Source organism: Penicillium longicatenatum (assembly GCF_028827895.1).
Source record: "Penicillium longicatenatum strain IBT 33135 chromosome Unknown contig_6_segment0_segment0, whole genome shotgun sequence".
NCBI lineage: Eukaryota > Fungi > Ascomycota > Eurotiomycetes > Eurotiales > Aspergillaceae > Penicillium > Penicillium longicatenatum.
Window position 1 is genome coordinate 4,165,780 of NW_026643123.1, and position 19,355 is coordinate 4,185,134.

At 50.9% G+C, this 19,355-nt stretch overlaps 6 protein-coding genes across 6 annotated transcripts; 2 read left to right on the top strand and 4 right to left on the bottom strand.

Moving 5' to 3' along the window:
• Positions 1-617: 617 nt before the first annotated feature.
• On the bottom strand, positions 618-2,622 carry N7484_009752 (proline--tRNA ligase; the record flags this gene model as incomplete). The annotated part of the gene is made up of 5 exons (XM_057120139.1): positions 618-628; positions 684-1,930; positions 1,992-2,161; positions 2,225-2,284; positions 2,338-2,622. The coding sequence occupies 5 exons, from the start codon at positions 2,620-2,622 to the stop codon at positions 618-620; spliced, it is 1,773 nt and encodes a 590-aa protein (XP_056969694.1).
• A 230-nt stretch (positions 2,623-2,852) lies between these two features.
• On the top strand, positions 2,853-4,846 carry N7484_009753 (chaperonin-containing T-complex alpha subunit TCP1; the record flags this gene model as incomplete). Its single annotated transcript, XM_057120140.1, has 6 exons — positions 2,853-2,895; positions 2,956-3,003; positions 3,059-3,144; positions 3,211-3,315; positions 3,375-4,409; positions 4,463-4,846. The coding sequence occupies 6 exons, from the start codon at positions 2,853-2,855 to the stop codon at positions 4,844-4,846; spliced, it is 1,701 nt and encodes a 566-aa protein (XP_056969695.1).
• A 331-nt stretch (positions 4,847-5,177) lies between these two features.
• On the bottom strand, positions 5,178-6,249 carry N7484_009754 (uncharacterized protein; the record flags this gene model as incomplete). The annotated part of the gene is made up of 2 exons (XM_057120141.1): positions 5,178-6,150; positions 6,212-6,249. The coding sequence occupies 2 exons, from the start codon at positions 6,247-6,249 to the stop codon at positions 5,178-5,180; spliced, it is 1,011 nt and encodes a 336-aa protein (XP_056969696.1).
• A 431-nt stretch (positions 6,250-6,680) lies between these two features.
• N7484_009755 (WD40 repeat domain-containing protein) lies at positions 6,681-8,975 on the bottom strand (the record flags this gene model as incomplete). The annotated part of the gene is made up of 3 exons (XM_057120142.1): positions 6,681-8,080; positions 8,142-8,255; positions 8,306-8,975. 3 exons carry the CDS (start codon positions 8,973-8,975, stop codon positions 6,681-6,683), a joined length of 2,184 nt encoding a protein of 727 aa, XP_056969697.1.
• Positions 8,976-9,593: 618 nt separating this feature from the next.
• N7484_009756 (putative rRNA biogenesis protein RRP5) lies at positions 9,594-17,113 on the top strand (the record flags this gene model as incomplete). The annotated part of the gene is made up of 4 exons (XM_057120143.1): positions 9,594-10,040; positions 10,098-14,510; positions 14,565-15,094; positions 16,063-17,113. 4 exons carry the CDS (start codon positions 9,594-9,596, stop codon positions 17,111-17,113), a joined length of 6,441 nt encoding a protein of 2,146 aa, XP_056969698.1.
• Positions 17,114-17,887: 774 nt separating this feature from the next.
• Positions 17,888-19,069, bottom strand: N7484_009757 (urease accessory protein UreD; the record flags this gene model as incomplete). Its single annotated transcript, XM_057120144.1, has 1 exon — positions 17,888-19,069. The coding sequence occupies one exon, from the start codon at positions 19,067-19,069 to the stop codon at positions 17,888-17,890; it is 1,182 nt and encodes a 393-aa protein (XP_056969699.1).
• Positions 19,070-19,355: the final 286 nt, after the last annotated feature.

Below are 19,355 nucleotides of genomic sequence, written 5' to 3' on the forward strand. Positions count from 1 at the left end.
CGTACCTTTCTACCAATACTTCCCTTTCCACGTATGCCTTCTTTTCCATTTATAATTTTCAGCGTTTGAAATTGTAGTTCACGAGGTCTATATGGTCCGGAAAACTCGTACCGCTGCTTCGAGGCATCCATTGTGACAAAAGGGTTCAAACTTTCGAAGACTCTAGATTACCCAACGGCTGTGTATGTCAATGGTTATCACGACCCACGAATCCCATAACTACTCAAATCGGGAAATGACTCGAGAAAGATCATCACCGTTCCAAGCCCCGCATGGAATCCTCGAGGATAATAGCTACAACTCTCTACGGGTTCCCAGTTTTGGTTATAAAATTTTTATTGATTGCAAAATATGAAGACATCACTCATTCCTTCTCATAGACTCATTCCGACTGGCCCCGTGCCACCAGCCCAACCCCGTTCGCAACTCCACAATGCCGTATATCGCGTGGTGACCTATAGATAAAATTGAAACCCTTTAAAATGACAATAACAGGATTTTTACGCTTTTTCTTTGACATCAAATCCACTGCAATGAAAGATAAAGACTAAAATTTTGCCCCTAGTGAGGGGTCAAGACAAGTCTTCGCATGCAAGTTAAGTGTAAGATAAATCCGCTTAGTAAGAGCCTATACATGCTGTTAGTAAATATATGGATTTTGCGAGCGTGATTGGTGAACTTACGGCCGAACATGCACCACTTCTGGGCGGGGTTCTTGCACTTGGGGTTGATGCAGGCACCAAGGGCCTCAGTGGGCTGCTCGAAGGGAATACACAGTGACTTGGCACCCATGGAGGGGGCCTTGGAGTCCTCAGCTTCACCAGAGTCCTCCTCGGCCTTGCGGGCACTCATATCCTTGATCTGATCCTCACATTCCTCAGTCAGACACGAGGGAACAATGAGAAGGTTCTTCTGGTTCAACTCCGGAACGAACTCGTCCCAGTTAGTGATCTGCTTGCGGTGAGCCTTGAACACGGCATCGGCACGAGTGTACAGATCCTTGTGGATGGTGTCCAAGAGAGCAGGGACGGCAGTAGCCAGCTCGGGAATGGGGATAGAGCCCTTGCCATCCTTTCCAGGGATGTCACGTCGGGCGGTAGTGACGAAGTGGCCGGCAGACTCGCCGGGGCCGAACTCCAGGCGCAAAGGCACACCGCGGAGTTCGTACTGGTTGAACTTCCAGCCGGGGGAGTACTCAGTGCGCTTGTCGCTTTCGGCGCGGACGCCGGCAGCTTCGAGAACGGCAACAAGGCCGTCAACCTCGGCGTTAAGCTTCTCACGCTCCTCATCAGTAGTCTTGGCAGTAATACCGACGGGAACAATGACAACCTGGGTCTCAGCGATGCGAGGGGGCAGAACAAGACCCTTGTTGTCACTGTGGATCATAACCATGACACCCAGGGTACGGGTCGACAGACCCCAGGAGTTCTGCCAGACATTGAGGGCAGGCTTCTTCTCATCAGGCTTGGCAGAGGGGTCCTCAACGGTAATGTTGAACATCTTACTGAAGTTCTGGCCCAGACCGTGGGAAGTACCACCTTGGATACCACGGCCAGTGGCGGGGATGTAGCCTTCCACAGTAGTGGTGTAGAGACCTCCGGCGAACTTCTCACGCTCAGTCTTCTGACCCTTGACGACAGGGACAGCAAGGAGCTCAGAGTAAATATCAGCGTACCAGTCCAGGATCTGGAGCACCTCCTCACGAGCAGCAGCCTCGGTCAAGTGAGCGGTGTGGCCCTCCTGCCACAAGAACTCACGGGTTCGCAGGAAGGGCTGGGGGTTCTTGAACTCCCATCGCACAACGGAGTTCCATTGGTTCAGGCGCAAAGGCAGGTCGCGATGAGAGCGAATCCACTTGGCGTAGTAGGGGTACATGACAGTCTCAGAGGTGGGACGAATGGCAATCTTCTTCTCGAGAGGGGTAGATCCACTAAAATCCCCCAAGTTAGATTTCCATAGCAGCATCCAATAGTACGGATTAGAGTCCTTACGCATGAGTCACCCAGGCGACCTCAGCAGCGAATCCCTCAATGTGATCCTTCTCACGCTGCAGCACATCCTCAGACACAAAGAGTGGGAAGGAGCAGTTCTTCACACCCATCTTCTTGATACGGAGGTTGAAGTATTGCTGGATCTCCTCCCAGATGAAGTACGAGGCGGGCTAGAAGGCGCATGTAAGCGTTGGCAATGGGACATAGAAGAATGGATCAAGAAGTAGACATACCTTCAGAATGAAGCAGCCAGACACATCATAGTAGTCAAGCATGTCACCTTTGGTGAGAACCTATGGCGCAATCAGATAAATATCAAACGAGCAAGCCTTCTTTGGTATAGTACCTGAGAGTACCATCCAGGGAAATCCTCCTCCTTCGAGACATCAATTCCGATCAAAGCAGCGCCCTCAACCTTCTTCTTAGGGGCCTTCTTGGGCTCCTGCTTAGCGTTTCCCTTGTTTGCGGCCTTTGCGGCCTTGTCTGCAGCCATCTTGGCAGCCTTTGCGGCCTTCTTGGCGGCATTCTTAGACTCATTCGCGTTATCGGCGGGGGGTTGAGTGCGGTCAGGCAGGGTTTGGGGGGCAGCAGCGCCGGGGGCGGCAGCATCGCTGGGGTTCTGGTCGGCCATGATGATTTAAAAGGAGCACCTGGCAAAGGAATTAAAAAAAAGAACGGCAGTCGAATGCGCAAGTAGAACAAGAAGAGAACACAAAATATGTATGACTCTAAATCTCAAAGTGGGATGTATCGTCGACACCGCTTCGGCAGAACTTTTAGCGTCAACTCAACCAAAACCCCCCGTCTCCGACAAGAGAGCTTCGCCATCCCACTTTGCTTTATTAATTTCTTGAATTCGCCATGGCAGGCATCTTCGAGGCTCCGCGGAATGCGGACACTCTCTGTCAGTGCTTTTGAACCCTGGACCCTGAAGCTAAAACCGACTAACATATCTCGCACACAGTCTTGGGTGGTCAGAAAATCACCGGTGCCGATGTTCGGGAGCAGAATGGTATGCTGGATGGTTTGTCTCAATGCAATCAATTGTACTGACCATATTATTGCAGTTCTCGCAACTCAGGCTATTTCAAATGTCATCAAGAGCTCTTTTGGTCCCTCGGGATTGGACAAGATGATGGTGGACGACATAGGGGTATGGAACACTAGACTCCCCCGCAGAGCTATGTGGCAGCTTCTGACATTGCTTTTTGCGATATAGGATGTGACCGTGACGAATGATGGCGCTACCATTTTGTCTCTGCTGGATATTGAGCACCCTGCGGGCAAGATCCTTGTCGACCTCGCCCAGCAGCAGGATAAGGAGGTACGGGCTCTATATCTTTCCATCAGGTATTCTAAAACCTTGTGGCTGACGCTCTCTAGGTTGGAGATGGAACTACCTCTGTCGTCCTTATTGCCGCCGAGCTTCTGCGAAGAGGAAACGAGTTGATGAAGAACCGGATACACCCTACCACGATTATCAACGGATACCGCCTGGCGCTCCGGGAGGCCGTCAAGTACATGAACGAGAATGTGTCAACAAATGTGGAGAACCTGGGCAGAGACAGCTTGATCAGCATTGCGAAGACTTCGATGTCTAGCAAGATCATTGGTTCTGATTCGGATTTCTTTGCGAACATGTGTGTGGACGCTATGCTGCAGGTGAAGTCGACAAACCAGAGAGGCGAGGTCAAATATCCCGTTAAGGCCGTGAACCTGCTTAAGGCTCACGGAAAGAGTGGCCTTGAGTCTGTCCTCGTCAACGGCTACGCTTTGAACTGCACTGTTGCCTCCCAGGCTATGACAACCCGTGTGACCGATGCCAAGATTGCTTGTCTGGACATGAACTTGCAGAAGGAGCGCATGAAGCTGGGTGTTCAAATTACAGTGGAGGACCCTGATCAGTTGGAGAAGATTCGTGAGCGTGAGGCCGGTATTGTTCTGGAGCGCGTTGAAATGATTCTGAAGTCAGGTGCCAACGTTGTTCTCACAACCAAGGGTATCGACGATATGGTTCTGAAGCTGTTCGTTGAGAAGGGAGCTATGGCAGTTCGCCGCTGCAAGAAGGAAGATCTTCGCCGCATTGCCAAGGCTACTGGTGCTACCCTGGTCAGCTCCTTGTCTGATCTGAACGGTGATGAGAAGTTCGAAGCTTCCAACCTCGGTACCGCTGAGGAGGTTGTGCAGGAGCGCATTTCGGACGACGAGTGCATCCTGGTTAAGGGCACCAAGGTCCACTCTTCTGCTTCTATCATCCTCCGTGGTGCTAACGAGTTCAGCCTGGATGAGATGGAGCGCTCTGTTCACGATACCCTCTGCGCTGTCAAGCGGACTCTTGAGAGCGGCAGCATTGTGCCCGGTGGTGGCGCCGTGGAAACCGCTCTCCACATCTACCTGGAGGAGTTTGCTGTCACAGTGGTACGTAATATTCCATTCTATCTTATAAACACAATTTCTCACTTAATCTCTAGGGCTCTCGCGAGCAACTCGCCATTGGCGAGTTCGCCCAGTCTCTGCTCGTTATTCCCAAGACCCTGGCTGTGAACGCTGCCAAGGACTCCTCCGAGCTGGTCGCCCAGCTCCGTGTCCGCCACGCCCTGTCACAGCGTGTGCAGGACGGTGATGCCAACGAGGAAGAGAAGGCTATCGCCAAGAAGAAGACATACCGCAACTATGGTTTGGATCTGTCCAAGGGACGCGTTCACGACACACTGAAGGCTGGTGTTCTGGAGCCTAGCATGAGCAAGGTTAAGCAGCTGAAGTCTGCCGTTGAGGCCTGTATTGCCATTATGCGTATTGACACGATCATCAAGCTGGACCCCGAGCAGCCGCAGGATGACGGCCACGGCCACTAGATTCTACGGTCTTGAGTATTACGGTGTCCCTATGAAACAAAAAAAGGCAGTAATTGAATGTTACATAGAAATGAAATCGCAAGTGGATTGAATGATTCCACTGCGGCTGCATATTATTTTTCCTTGCGCAACATATAGTAAAGATTGAAGCTCTTTACAAGAGGACAAATGTGTATACACCAAATGAATAGTGTACCTCATACATCCCGGGTATGATCTAGTAGATAGACAGTGCGAATGCGATAGGCATAATGAAATGGCATTTTGTGCAACAAGAGGGATATTTTATACGAGATTTAAATAAGTTATGAGGATTCACACCCCTTCATCTTCATTCTCCCCGTTTCTCAGCCATCAAACGCCGGTATTCCTCCACAATATTCCTTCTCTCCCCAGCTAACTCCTCCCGCCTTCTCAAACTTCCCACGGCATTGGGAACATTAGCAACGTCCACCTTGGCACCACCTCGAACCTTGAAAATCTCTCTGGGCTTAGCCAAGGTGGGCGGCGCCTGAGCAACATCAAACGGATTGGCCTTGCGCTCCTTATCCCGCTTCTTCAGCTTAGCCCAAGGATCCGGATCATCGTCATCGCTACCGGCGTCACCACTCTTCTTCTTAACAACATTCTTCTTCTTCTTTCCACCTCGCATCTCACGCTCCCACTCATTCAAAAGCTCCAGCTGATCTCCCATCTCGAATTCCCGCTCTTCCCGCTCAGCCTGCTCTTTCTCCTTCAGCCGGGCCTCATCCTTTCGCCATCCCTCCTGAAGTCGGCGCAGATGTTTCTCATGCTTCGTCATCTTGTGAGTGCGCATGCCAGGCGCACCGGATTTAGCCGACTTGGTCATTTCGGAAAGCGGGAGCGAACGGTCAACGCGCGCTGCAAAATCCGCCAGCTTCTCGCCGGGTAGAATCTTAGGCAAGGCTTTCTTGCCGTCGGCATTGGACGCAGCTTGTTCAGAGAGCGTCGTAGCGGGTTTCTTCTGCTGAGGTCCTTTCTTAGTTTCTGCTGTTTCTTCGAGCTTGCGCTTCTTATTTTCACGCTTCTCGCCGGTTTCGAGACCGGAGGGGGCTCGTCTGCCTGTTGTTTGGTACTGCATTAAGCGCTGGAAGGCTTTCGGGGTGTCATCTTCCTTTGCACCCTTGCGGCGACTTGTTGCAGGGCCCGATGGCTTTTTGGTGGGATCGGCCTGTTTCTGTTGGGGCTTCTTGCCCTTGCCGTTCTTGCCATTGTTGGTCTTGGATGTTGGATCGCGCACTGGAAGTGACTTTGCGATCATCGAAGGTGGGAGATCGAAAAGCCTGTGGGTGTTTGGGAGGTTAGATCACTGCTATAGGTGGTGCTTTGTAGAATTGTACATACGAGGCATCTTGCTCGCGTCTCTTGTGCTTATGAGGCATGATGGTGGTGTGGAGTGTGGAGGATTTGAGGTTGCGCGGAACTTTTTTTTTCGGGTCAACTTCCTTATCAGCCAATCTCTTATCGCAAGTATAGAACGAACAACTTCATTTGAATATTACCAGATTTAACGGTGATGTGCAATAGGATTCAAGAAAATGAGATTTTTATTATATCTGACATCTGCCCAAAAAGACCTGTCCATGTGATCAATAACAAACAGTCGGCACGACCCCCACTGCAATTGAAAAAAAAAAGACTGGCAAAAAACCCCCGAAAAAAATGCAACAGAAATGCAAGACGGGTATGTTCGCTAACAAATAAAATGCCCCCGGAAAGCGCCAAAAAATATGCCCACACAAGATAACACCCTATAAGAACAACACCATGGAAATGTGACATAAACATATGGAAATCACAAGCAGTACAGAAATCATTCATCTTCGTCGTCATATGAGTCTGTCGTAGCAGCCCAGCCGCATTGCCAGCGCCGACCCTCAGTGTCACCATTGCTGCGAAGCTCGCGAGCCTCGGGGCCCTCACGCCAGCATCGGGCACTATAATCATCACTCACGGTAATTAGCTCACCGTCAACAGTCCACGACATTCCGGTAACTTCTTTCTGGTGGCCTTCAACAAGAGCAGTACCAGATTGATGAATAGGGATGGTATCCTCTAGACGTCCCGACAAGCCAATCCCGGAGTTGGTACGTCGGAGGCCTGACCGAGTAGTGAACAGTGATGTCGGGCGAGGGAGATCATCTTCAGGGTAAGTTTTGACGGGGGGTTGGAGAAATCGTTCGTCGGTAGGAAAAAGTACAGGGCAAGCATCGCTACTGCCTACTGCCAGCATTTCTTGACGGTCATTGGCTGCTTTGCGCAATGCGAGCTTGACATAGAATGAAGAAACCTGAAGACGCGGGTGACGAAATCCGTACAAAGGTCCGAGACCCTCTTTGTCGGAGCCACCAGAGCGGCGGGGGCGGTCATTATTGAGAGACAGCTCCGGTGCGTGCCCAAGCACCAGATGGGAAGTCGAGTATGCGTAGACGGTGCCATCTCGACAGAGAGTGTACAGTCTTGCACCGTCACCACCAAGCGCCATGGAGGTAAGACCGAAGCGCCGGTACTTGATATGGCTATCAGGCTCTCGCGTGGTGGATAATGGGAGCACAGGCCGACCACGGCGGTTGTTATGAGCAGTCCGCAAGTCCCAAAGTCGAACACTCGCGCTAGCCTCGGATGCGGTGACAAAAAGGTTTTCTTGGCCAAGGGGAAGGAAGGCCAAAGAGGTGACGGTAATATCTGAACGGCCAAAGGGAACCGGTTCGGTCTTGTCCATGGTCGGCTTTTGGGGCGTAGTATACGCATGGGCGCCATGGATCGTGTTTAGAACATGTGGATATGTCATTTTAGGCGGAGCTGATGTGGCCGAGTTTTCGGTATCCGATTCCAGTGAGCATCGAACCTGTAGTGACGGACGCTCAAAGCCTTTGCAGCGAAGATCCCAAATGTTCACATTGCCATCGCGGCTACAAGTGGCGAGGACTTTGTTGTTGGAGCCCGGCTGAAATTGGACTCGCTTCACGGAGGAGACGTGGTTGGACAAGCAATGGATTGGTCGTTGTGTTGTCATGTCGATAATCAAAGATGTTTGGTCTCCAGAGGCTGTAGCCAGCAACATATCATCAGATGAGAACTCCAAGTCCATAATTGAGTTCATATGAGGGCGAAACCCAAGATATGCACTAGAGAATCCTCGCTCGTCGTCTTTAGACGAATCGAGCAGTCGAATACCTCCCTCTTCATCACCCACGGCCACCAGTGAGTTTGCTAGTCAAATGTCAGAAATAACCCTAGCAAAGGCATTGGAAGCTAGATTCAAAGTACTTACTGTTACAAGCAGCATTGCAGAATGGAAGTGCTAGTTGTCCATCTGTAGCATAACTAGTACATGAGTGGCGGTCCTCTGGGCGAGTATGGAAGTCCGACGTGAGATCTTGCCATCCTGAGGTATGTAAGCTATGATCAATTTGAATGACATCCGCGGGAACAAACCTGCTCCAGCAGTTGATCTGATAGTCAGCCGATTAGAGCGACCTCCCTGCAGTGATCGCATGAACAAAGATCCAGATGTTTGCAATGCTCGCGAACGGGTAACTGGCGAGACTGGTCGTCGTTTTGGTGGCCTCGGCGATGTAGCTCCGTCATAGCGTCCCCGGGCCACATCGATATCCTCAACTATTGTCTTCTGCTCGACTTCGTTGCCCGGGGATCGTACACGAACTTTTTTCAACGGCGACGATTGCAACGGGGAAACGACCGAAGAGAACGAATGCTTTCTTTTCCGGCTTGGTGTGCGGAATGTTTCTTCGGACAGTCCTTGCAATTCTGGTAGTCCATCGAAAGGGCTTCTAGGGCGGCCATCGGGCGATCGAGTAAAGGCGGGACCGAGACGATTGACGGCGGGCGAATTCAACACCCGCAGGGCCTGGCGACTTGTCTTTACACTAGCATTACTTCCACTATTTAGTAGAGACCGAGGAGTGAAGAAGCGTCTAAAAGACCGGGGTGTGACGGTGGGAGGCTTTCGAAGTTTTCGTCCACTGCCCAGATCGGATGCGACAGAAGGTGGGGAAGATGGGATTTGAGTGTAGGATTCTCGATGCGAAGTGGGTAGAATTGGTTCTGATTGAGGTACTTCAGGAAGTCCAGAAATCCGAACCATTGTGGGCATGGGCGGTGGAGAGGAGAGTCGCAAAGGTGGGATACATCTGGGAAGTGAAAAGATTCGGCCCAAGGGGGTAAGATGGGAAGCGGGTCGTGTTGCGCGCAGTGGACGTGACGCGGAACGTGTGTCTAGGCATTTTCGACATAATTATGCCTATTTCGGATCCTAGCACGACAGTCTCTTTGGCTCTAATTCTAGTCATATTGTTATTGAAACTATTCCAAAAATTGGATTCTCTCCCAGAAATTTTCCTTAAATACGATTTCCCTGCGTTGTATACAATACGCTTCCAATTTTTAACACGCGTGAAAAATGGAGAACGCGATGTGCAAATCATTCTGAAATCGGTACAATGAAGCCGTAAAAGCCACCCTTGAAACCGCTATCTTGATGCCTAGGCAATGTATCCCAAAGTTGAAATCATTTTCTTTGTATTGTTTACATACTTCCAAGTTCCAACCGTGGAAGCTTGAACCATAAGTGTATCTCGAAGGCGGTCCCACTCCCGCTCACCGCTAACCATTCTGCCGCGCAGAATCGGATTTTTCGATTTTTTTTCCGTTGCGATACAACGAGATTCCTCAACCGTTTACAAGTCGGTATTGCCTAACAACAATGGCGCCGATAAAGCGCAAGGGGAACGCCCCCGAAGAAACGGCCACCCGCCAGCCCCAAAAGCGCGCAAAGGTCGGAGCTGAGGAATTCAAAGACCAGAAGCCCAAGGATACCGCCCCGAAGGCTTCGGAGCTCTCTGTTCTGCGTGATGATGAGCCATCTTTCCCTCGTGGTGGTGCTAGCGTTTTGACCCCATTGGAGCGCAAACAAATTCAAATTCAGGCCACCAAGGATGTCTTGTTCGAGCAAAAGGGATCCAAGGGACCCAAGAAACCCACTCGCCAGACTGACGACGACAACGACGATGAGGATGACGATATTGAGATGGAAGATGAAGACACCACAGCCCCTGCCAAGAAATCACGCAAGAAGAAGACTAAGGGCAAGAAGACCGATGATAAGGAAAAGGCGGAGAAGACTGTTCGCATTGAGCCTCTCAGCTTTAAGGTATTTTAACTCCTACCGAAAAAAAGCCCATTGGGTCATGTGGCTAACTTTTAACAGCGCATTGTGGCTGGATCTATGATTCTTGGTCAAATCACCAGCATCAGTGCCCACGAAATTGCAGTTTCTCTACCGAATGGCCTTGTTGGCTTCGTCCCTCTTACCTCCGTCTCAAAGGTCCTTGATGATAAAATCGAGAAGCTGCTCAACGATGAGGGCAGTGATGATGAGGATAGCTCGGATGAAGATTCTATCGACCTCAAGGACTACTTCTACATCGGACAGTATCTCCGTACCTATGTCGTTTCCACTGGTACTGAGGCTGCTGAGGCCGGTGTTCGCAGCAAGAAGCGTCTCGAGCTTGCAATTGATCCCAGAAAGGCAAACACTGGTCTCTCTAAATCTGACTTAGTGGTTGAGTCGGCTATTCAGGCCTCCGTTATCAGTGTGGAAGACCACGGTCTGGTTATGGACCTTGGCATTGAAGGTGCAGAGCTGAAGGGCTTCATGTCCTCGAAGGAAGTCGACCCGCGCGTGGATTACCACAGCATTAAAGAAGGATCCGTCTACTTGTGTATGGTCACCGGCCAAAATTCCAGCGGTAACGTGATCAAGCTTTCTACCAATCTTCAGTCCGCTGCTTCTATCAAAAAGTCCCACTTCCTCAGCGCTGCCCCCACAATCGGCACCTTCCTGCCCGGTGTTGCTGCTGAAATTCTCCTGACTGAGGTCACCGAGAATGGTCTGATGGGTAAGATCATGGGCATGCTTGATGCTACAGTTGACCTGGTTCAATCCGGTGCCAACGACGGAAAGCTTGACCTGGTGCGAAAGTACAAGATGGGAGCCAAGATCAAGGGTCGTATCATCTCAACTTTCCCATCCGCCGAACCTTTCAAGGTTGGCTTTTCTATCCTGGACCATGTCCTCAAACTCTCCTCCGAGTCCTATGGCCCTGGCTCGTCTACTGAGGCACCTGCTATCTCCGCAATCATCCCTGAAGCCAAGGTTATCAAGGTTGACCCTGGTATGGGTGTCTACGTTCAGATCGGAGAGACCAAGCACATTGGATTTGTCCACATCTCAAGACTGTCAGATGGCAAGGTTGAGTCAATCTCGGATGACGAGGGTGCATTCCAGATTGGTGCTACTCACGAAGCCCGAATTGTCGGCTACAACACACTGGACAACCTTTACCTTCTCTCTTTTGAAAAGACTGTCATTGAACAGCCATTCCTCCGCCTCGAGGATGTCACCGTCGGTGCCATTGTTAAAGGAAAGGTCGCTAAGCTTTTGGTCGGACCCACTGGCATGGATGGTTTGATCGTTGACCTTGCAGATGGTATTTCGGGTCTTGTTCCATCTATGCATTTTGCGGACTCCCAGCTTCAGTTCCCAGAGAAGAAGTTCCGTGAGGGCATGAAGATCTCTGCAAGAATTTTGTCCGTCAACCTGGAGAAGCGTCAAATTCGGTTGACACTGAAGAAGAGTTTGCTGAACAGTGAATCCGCCATCTGGAAAGACTACAAGGATATCCTGGCCGGTGCTCAGTCTCCCGGAACCATTGTCAACCTCCAGGCCCACGGTGCTGTCGTTCAGTTCTACGGTTCTATCCGTGGTTTCCTTCCTGTGTCTGAAATGAGTGAGGCCTACATTAAGGACCCCGCCCAACATTTCAAGCTCGGTCAGGTTGTCAATGTGCATGCCCTTAGTGTGGATGCTTCCCAGGGTAGACTTGCAGTTTCTTGCAAGGACCCTTCCACCTTCACTGAGAAATACCGCAAGGCCTTTGAAGATATTCACCCCGGTCTACTCCTTGCAGGAACTGTCTTCGAGAAGTCCAACGATGATGTACTACTCAAGCTTGACGAATCTGGACTTGTCGCTCGTTTGGACGTGCAGCACATCATCGATGGTTCCCCGTCTAAGCAGAGCTCTACGTTATCGAAGATCCGTGTCGGCCAGAAGCTGAACGATCTCATGGTTCTCGACATCCAGCGTGCTCACCGTCTTATCCGAGTCACTTCCAGAGCTAGCCTCAAGAAGGCCGTTAAGCAAAAGACTATGCCCAGCAAATTCACTGACCTTCAACAGGGCAAAACCGTTACCGGTTTTGTCCGCAACATTACTCCCGCTGGGTTATTCATTGAGTTCCTGGGTGGTCTGACTGGTCTTGTTCCCAAGCGTCTGATCGAAGAAGCCAACCTTTCTCAGGTTGAATTTGGAATGTCGAAGGGTCAGACCATCACAGTGACAGTTCACTCCGTCGAAAGTGACGTTCAGCGTTTCATTTTGAGCCAAAAGTCCGCCGAGGCCACTACAGAGGGATCCAAAAAGACCAAGACTCTCAATCAGCCCGATAACGCTCTCGTTAACGCAGTTGACGAGTCGGTCAAGACGCTTTCCGACCTCACCTTTGGCAGACTTGTCAAGTGCAAGATTGTCTCTATCAAGTCGACTCAAGTCAATGTTCAGCTTGCAGATAACATCCAGGGCCGTATCGACGTCTCTGAAGTTTTCGACAAGTGGGATGATCTTAAGGATCGGAAGCAGCCCCTCCGCTTTTTCAAGGCCAAGCAGGAGCTGTCCGCCAGAATCCTGGGTGTTCACGATGCCCGTAGCCACAAGTTCCTTCCTATCTCCCACCGCAGCGGCAAGTACCCTGTCTTCGAGCTTTCTCTTAAGCCAAGCTTCATTAAGGCTGCCAACCCAGAGCCATTGAACATGGATCAGGTCAAGGTCGGATCATCCTGGATGGGCTTTGTCAACAACGTTGCTGAAGACAGCCTCTGGATCAATCTGTCTCCCAACGTTCGCGGCAGACTGCGCTTTATGGATGCGTCGGATGACTTGTCTCTTTTGACTGATGTTGAGAAGAACTTCCCCATTGGATCCGCACTTAAGGTTCAAGTCACTGCTGTCAACGCCGATAAGGGTCACTTGGATCTTTCTGCCAAGCAGGGCATTGATAAGCTTTCTTTCGATGACATCTCGGTCGGCATGATCTTGCCTGGTCGTGTCACCAAGGTGACTGAGAAGCAGGTGATCATGCAGCTTAATGATGCGCTTGTTGGTGCTGTCAATATGCTGGACCTTGCCGATGATTACTCCAAGGCCAACCCGACTGTGCACCAAAAGAACGAGGTCCTGCGGGCATGCGTCGTTGCCGTTGACAAGGCTCACAAGAAGATCAATCTGTCTCTTCGTCCGTCCAAGGTCATGAGCTCGTCTCTCCCTGTTCAGGATCGTGAGATCTCTTCTATCAAGGACCTCAAGCCCAATGATGTCGTCCGAGGCTTTGTCAAGCGCGTTGCGGACTCTGGCCTCTTCGTGGCTGTTGGTCAAGATGTCACCGCCTACGCTCGTGTCTCTGATCTCTCTGATTCATACCTCAAGGAGTGGAAGGACTCTTTCCAAGTGGATCAGCTTGTTAAGGGCCGTGTCATTGTGGCTGATGCCGAGCAAAACAAGCTGCAAATCAGCTTGAAGGAGTCCGCCCTGGACCCCAACTTTAAGGCTCTCGTCACTCTGCAAGATCTTAAGGTTGGCGAGATTGTCACTGGTAAGGTCCGCAAGGTTGAGGAGTTCGGTGCTTTCATTGTTGTCGATGGATCCAAGAATGTCAGTGGCCTCTGTCACCGTAGTGAGATGGCCGACAAGCGTGTCGAAGATGCTCGCAAGCTGTACGATGCAGGCGATGCTGTCAAGGCCAAGGTCATCAAGATCGATCGCGAGGCAGGAAAGGTCTCATTCTCCCTCAAGGCCTCCCACTTCCAAGATGAGGAGAGTGAAGACGAGGATATGAGTGAAGATGGTATCGGCGGTGTCGAGCTTGGAGAAGACGACAGCGATGACGATGACGATGATGACGTCTCCATGGGCGGTGTGGACGTGGAAGATGAAAGCGATGAAGATGAGGATGAGGATGATGAGGAAATTGAGAGCGATGACGAAGATGTTGCTATGACTGGTAACAAGCCCTCCAAGGTTGGCGGACTCGGTGCTTCTGGTTTCGACTGGAGTGGCAACGCTCAGGACGCGGCCGAGGCTGCAAGCCCCGACAGTGATGATGATGGCTCCAAGAAAAAGAAGAAGAAGAACCGTAAGGCTGAGATCCAGGTTGACCGCACCGGCGACTTGGATGCCAACGGCCCGCAGTCCGTTGCTGACTACGAGCGTCTTCTCCTTGGTGAGTCCGACTCCTCGCTGCTGTGGCTGCAGTACATGGCCTTCCAGCTGGAGTTGGGTGAGGTCGAGAAGGCTCGCACCATTGCTGAGCGTGCTCTCCGTACTATCACCATGGGTCAGGATGCCGAGAAACTGAACATCTGGGTGGCATTGTTGAACTTGGAGAACACATACGGCGACGACGATAGCCTCGAGGAGGTGTTCAAGCGTGCCTGCCAGTTCAACGATCCCCAAGAGATCTACGAGCGCATGATCAGCATCTACATTCAGTCCGGAAAGAACGAGGTATGTTTACCCCTCACTAATACGATTTCGCTCGGTACTAATAATTCCCTACAGAAAGCGGATGACCTCTTCCGAACTGCCATGAAGAAGAAGATCTCGAACCAGTCTCCCAAGTTCTTCCTCAACTACGCCACCTTCCTCTTCGACACCTTGGCTGTTCCCGAGCGAGGCCGTGGTTTGCTCGGACGTGCCCTGCAGTCGCTTCCCCCTCACACACACGTTGAAACCACTTCCAAGTTTGCGCAGCTGGAGTTCCGATCACCCAACGGTGATTCCGAGCGCGGCCGCACCGTGTTCGAGGGGCTGCTGTCCTCGTTCCCCAAGCGCATTGACCTGTGGAACGTGCTTCTGGATCTGGAGATCAGTGCTGGCGATGTTGAGCAAGTGCGCCGTCTGTTTGAGCGTGTACTTGGTCTGCAGAACAAGAAGGGCAAAATCAGCGTTGACGCTAGCAAGAAGCTTAAGCCCAAGCAGGCCAAGTTCCTATTCAAGAAGTGGCTTGCTTTTGAGGAGACCCTCGCTGCCGCCAACGGAAACGAGAAGATCGTCGAGGACATCAAGGCGCGGGCTGCGGCCTACGTCAAGTCTCTTCAGGAATAGTCTGTACCAAATCTTGTTTCTCTGTTTCCTCCAAAAAAAAAAAGAACCGGGGCCCATGTTTGTGGAACCCGTGGGTGTTTGGGATCATAGCATTCGTTGTATATAGAGCGCCAATAGCAGATCTGCCGATATTTTCCTAGTTTATAGTTTGCGCATGATGAACTTGCAACCACTTAGAATCCAGTAACAGCCTTATGATAAGCCCAGACCATCCAAGGAACAGTCTAAAGTATATAACCGTTGGTCTAGTGTGCCTGATGGTGGCTAACGATATGGATTCTCGTTGGTTGACAGTCAATTCAGAGATGCAGATGTTCCACAATCTGCATCCAATCAACCGCGCCATCTCCACAACATGGCTGGACCCATTGGGGTTTGTCCGCCTCCAACTTTGGTTACCAAAAAAAGAACCAAAGGTATTAGTTTGTCCGCATGGAGGGGAACAAGATATAACATTATCCAGTGGTGCAACTTCTTCTCTTGTCAACCCTTGTCCACCTCCTCCAACTCTCGGCAATGGCGGTCGCATTCCGATCCCAGGGCGGAGAAGCCTCCCGCGATCCCTCCGACGGTCTGTTAGAGTCCTATGAGGCTTACACAGACTCTCCAAATGCCAGCAATGAGGTGAACAAACCGAGTGTGCAGGTACACTCCGTCCCCCAAGGTCAAGTGGGGCGCCGCACCCGGTGGCGTCAGTCGCTGGACTGGATTCATTCGTTCTCACCGCGCCGGAACATTGACGAGGAGGAGGACCTGCCCTTACTAGCAGAACCACAGCGCAAAAAGCGATCGTGTCGCTCGCGCTACTGGCACTACTTTTTGCGCACGCTAACCGCATTCTTTATCATGTTGTATGTCCGACCCGGACCATCATTGCAATTCGGTCCGATCCGATCCGATCACCCCGGATCTGGATCTTAATCGCAGCTAGTTAACACTCTTCGCGTTCTAGGGGCATCATCCAATTCATTTCTCTCGCCTGTGGTATCGTCCTTACATTCTTCCCCGACGAATACGACCGAGCAGCCCCCAACTGGGCTCGCACCGGCAACCAGATCGATGTCAAGGACATCAATCACTGGCCTACAGATATCTCCCGCGATATCATCCCATTTGGCTGCCACTCTCATAATGACTACTGGCGCCGTGTCCCGCTCTACTCGGCACTGCAGGCGGGCTGCATTGGCATCGAGGCAGATGTCTGGCTATTCGATAACCAACTCTACGTCGGTCATACCACCACTTCTTTAACATCGCGCCGCACCCTGCGCTCGATGTACGTCGACCCCCTTGTCCGTATCCTCGAACGCCAGAACCCTATTACCCCGTTCCAGCGCTTCATCAGCCAGCCTCCGCATGGCGTCTTCGACACAGACCCTGAACAGACGCTGATCCTTCTCATCGATTTCAAAACCGACGGCGCAGCCACATGGCCTGTAGTTGCTAGCCATCTAGCTCCGCTGCGAGACCGGGGTTACCTCACACATTTCAATGGGCATGAAGTTATCCAAGGACCTATTACCGTCGTCGGAACTGGCAACACGCCCTTTGATCTGACTATCGCGAATTCCACGTACCGGGATATCTTCTTTGATGCACCACTAGCCAAACTAGTCGATGCCGATAAACCAGATGATGGACATTCATCTCTATCTTCTACCGGTGGTCAAGGCTTATCCGGCATGCCGGATATCATTACTGCGAATACGTTCAATGCTACGAACAGCTATTACGCTTCTGTGGATTTCATGTCTGCAATTGGATTTCCATGGCCATTTCATTTCTCACAACGTCAAATCGAGTTGATTCGTACCCATGTGCGGATTGCGCATCAGCATGGTCTCAAGGTGAGGTATTGGGGGATACCGAGCTGGCCAAGGAGCTTGCGTAATCATATTTGGCGGATTCTTGCGCAGGAAGGTGTTGATATGTTGAATGTGGATGATTTGGTTGAGGCTACTAAGGGGACTTGGGAGATTAAGATCTTTGATTGGTGGAAGTAGATCTGGGGAATTGGGATGAATGATGAATTTTTACTATTTATTTGAGGCTTTACAGGCGTTGGAGTTGCGATTTTAGATACCTTTTTCGTTTTCTTACATAGACTTCTATTGCTATACATCTTCTATATCCTATGGAATGAAATTCAAATATTGAAGAGCATCTAGTACTTGGGATATTCTTTGAAGAAGAAGCTGCGGTGTGTGAGAGGTAGACTACACTGCCAGCCTAGCAGTACCAGGTTATCACTTTATCACTTCTGGGGAAAGTGTAGATACGTTTACATCATCCTAATTACCTTGCTATGTAGATGCGAGTTATTCAATGGCGGCAACATGGGATCACGAGAGAATTTAGCCGAAGTGTATACATGAAAGGCTTCTTCTAGACGCACTCGAGATCAGCTTGATCAAACTCTTCTTTTTTTCTCAGTCTCCAACTCTATTTTGCCTGGCGCTGTTTAGTATAAAAGTCACCTGTTGACCCATTTAAATGAACTAGATAGCAGACTGGAAAAGTGGGTGAACCGGTATCAAATTGCTTAATTATGACTCAAATCCCGGTAACTTGGGGTGTGCACTTCATGTGCCTCGACTTAGGCGATTGCCTCCAAATGATTCAATCACATGCATGGCTGAAATAGCAGTACAAGAATATCAAAACAGGCGAGGACCAATGAGGCCCAGAAGGTAAAGAACCCCACAAGGGGAGGTTCTGGGGGTATCATCGGTAAAATATTTTTTTGCACATGAAATTTGGGACAAAAGGCGTGGCACTTAAAGACAGAAGAGTGCCTCTTCGCCGAATTCGCGCGCGATGCTCCCTTCTTCACGGAGCAAACCGCCAAGCCAGACCTTGGCTGTCTCAAAGTCCTTGGCACCAAACTTAACCAACACGAAACCTGCGCGCACACGCGCAGCTGTCCAAGTAACGTCACCCTGGGTGCTGAGTGAGGGTTCTGGGGCTGATGATTCAGAAGACCAATTTCGACTACCAATACGTGGCTGTGATGTGAATTGGTGCATGAAGTAGGCACCGAGAGAATCGAAGACGGGCCCGGACAGAATCAACGTACCCACGACTCCATGCGGCCGTGTCCGTTCTTGAATAACATTCAATGGCACAAGACCAGCCTGAGGCGGTGGAGTTTCTGCGTGGATTGAATGGCTATTTGAACCGGTGCCACCTATATCCAGGTCTTCGTCGTCGTCCGCGTCTATGGCTTCGGATTCATCGTCTAAGATGACAGAGTCACGGAGCAAAAGCCTACTCTTGCCGGTTTTCTCGTCTGAAGCCCAGACTTCGTTCCGGCCCTTCCAGAATCGGAAATTCCAGTTTTCGCCGCGCGATGTGCGACCCTGCGTTACCCAGTCTAGCACGCAAAGACTACTGCGCTGGTCACCCTTGGCTGTGGCATCGACGGTGAACGTTTGGACCTGCGCGTAGCGGCTGTCCTTGTAGGGTACAGATGGATCAGGCAGGTAACAGATAGCAGCCTGGCGGCCAATCTTCACATCTAATGATTGCTGACTCATGTCTGAGATCCGTGGGTTGGCGGGCAAATTCTTACGGTGACCCTTAATAACGTTGAAATTTGAGTCGGTGTTGGAATCTGTCTTGAAGATCTTGGTGCTTCCTTGTGGGGTGGTAACGACCATTCTGGTGCGGGGATCAAGCTTAATCGACACCTCGATATGGTCACCTGGCAGCAGGCCGCCGCCGTAGGTGAGGAGATAAAGATGAACGGGCATTGACGGGCATTTGTCTGACAGTGCAGCTGGGTCGGGCTCTGGGATAAACCCTGGCGCCCTTGGAACCAGCTTCAATGGGTATTTGTAGGTGAGAGTGGTGAGGGTGGGGTTGTTAGGCGGGAGGAGAGAGAGAACGACGTTGCCCTGACCCGGTTTCGCTATTGAGGACTCAAAGGGCGAGCGGATAGGCATTGTTGGTTGTCGCATAGTGGCGGTTGTGATGTGATATCGGTGTTTTCAACTTTGGGAGAAGAGTTTTGAGGGCTAGGATTCGAGTTGAGAGGGGTGGAATGGAGGAGTTTATCTCGACGGGGCCGGAGAACAGGGAATGCGCCAAGAGGGCATGAATGTCGGAATCAGCAAATTGTCTGGGTGATGCAAGGATATGCAGTCTGCAGCATGATGTTTTGCAGGAGTGAGTAGAGTTTTTACCCCGGAGTTTTAGGGATGTTACTGGTATATAATTTTAGCACGGGTGATGATGGCATCTATT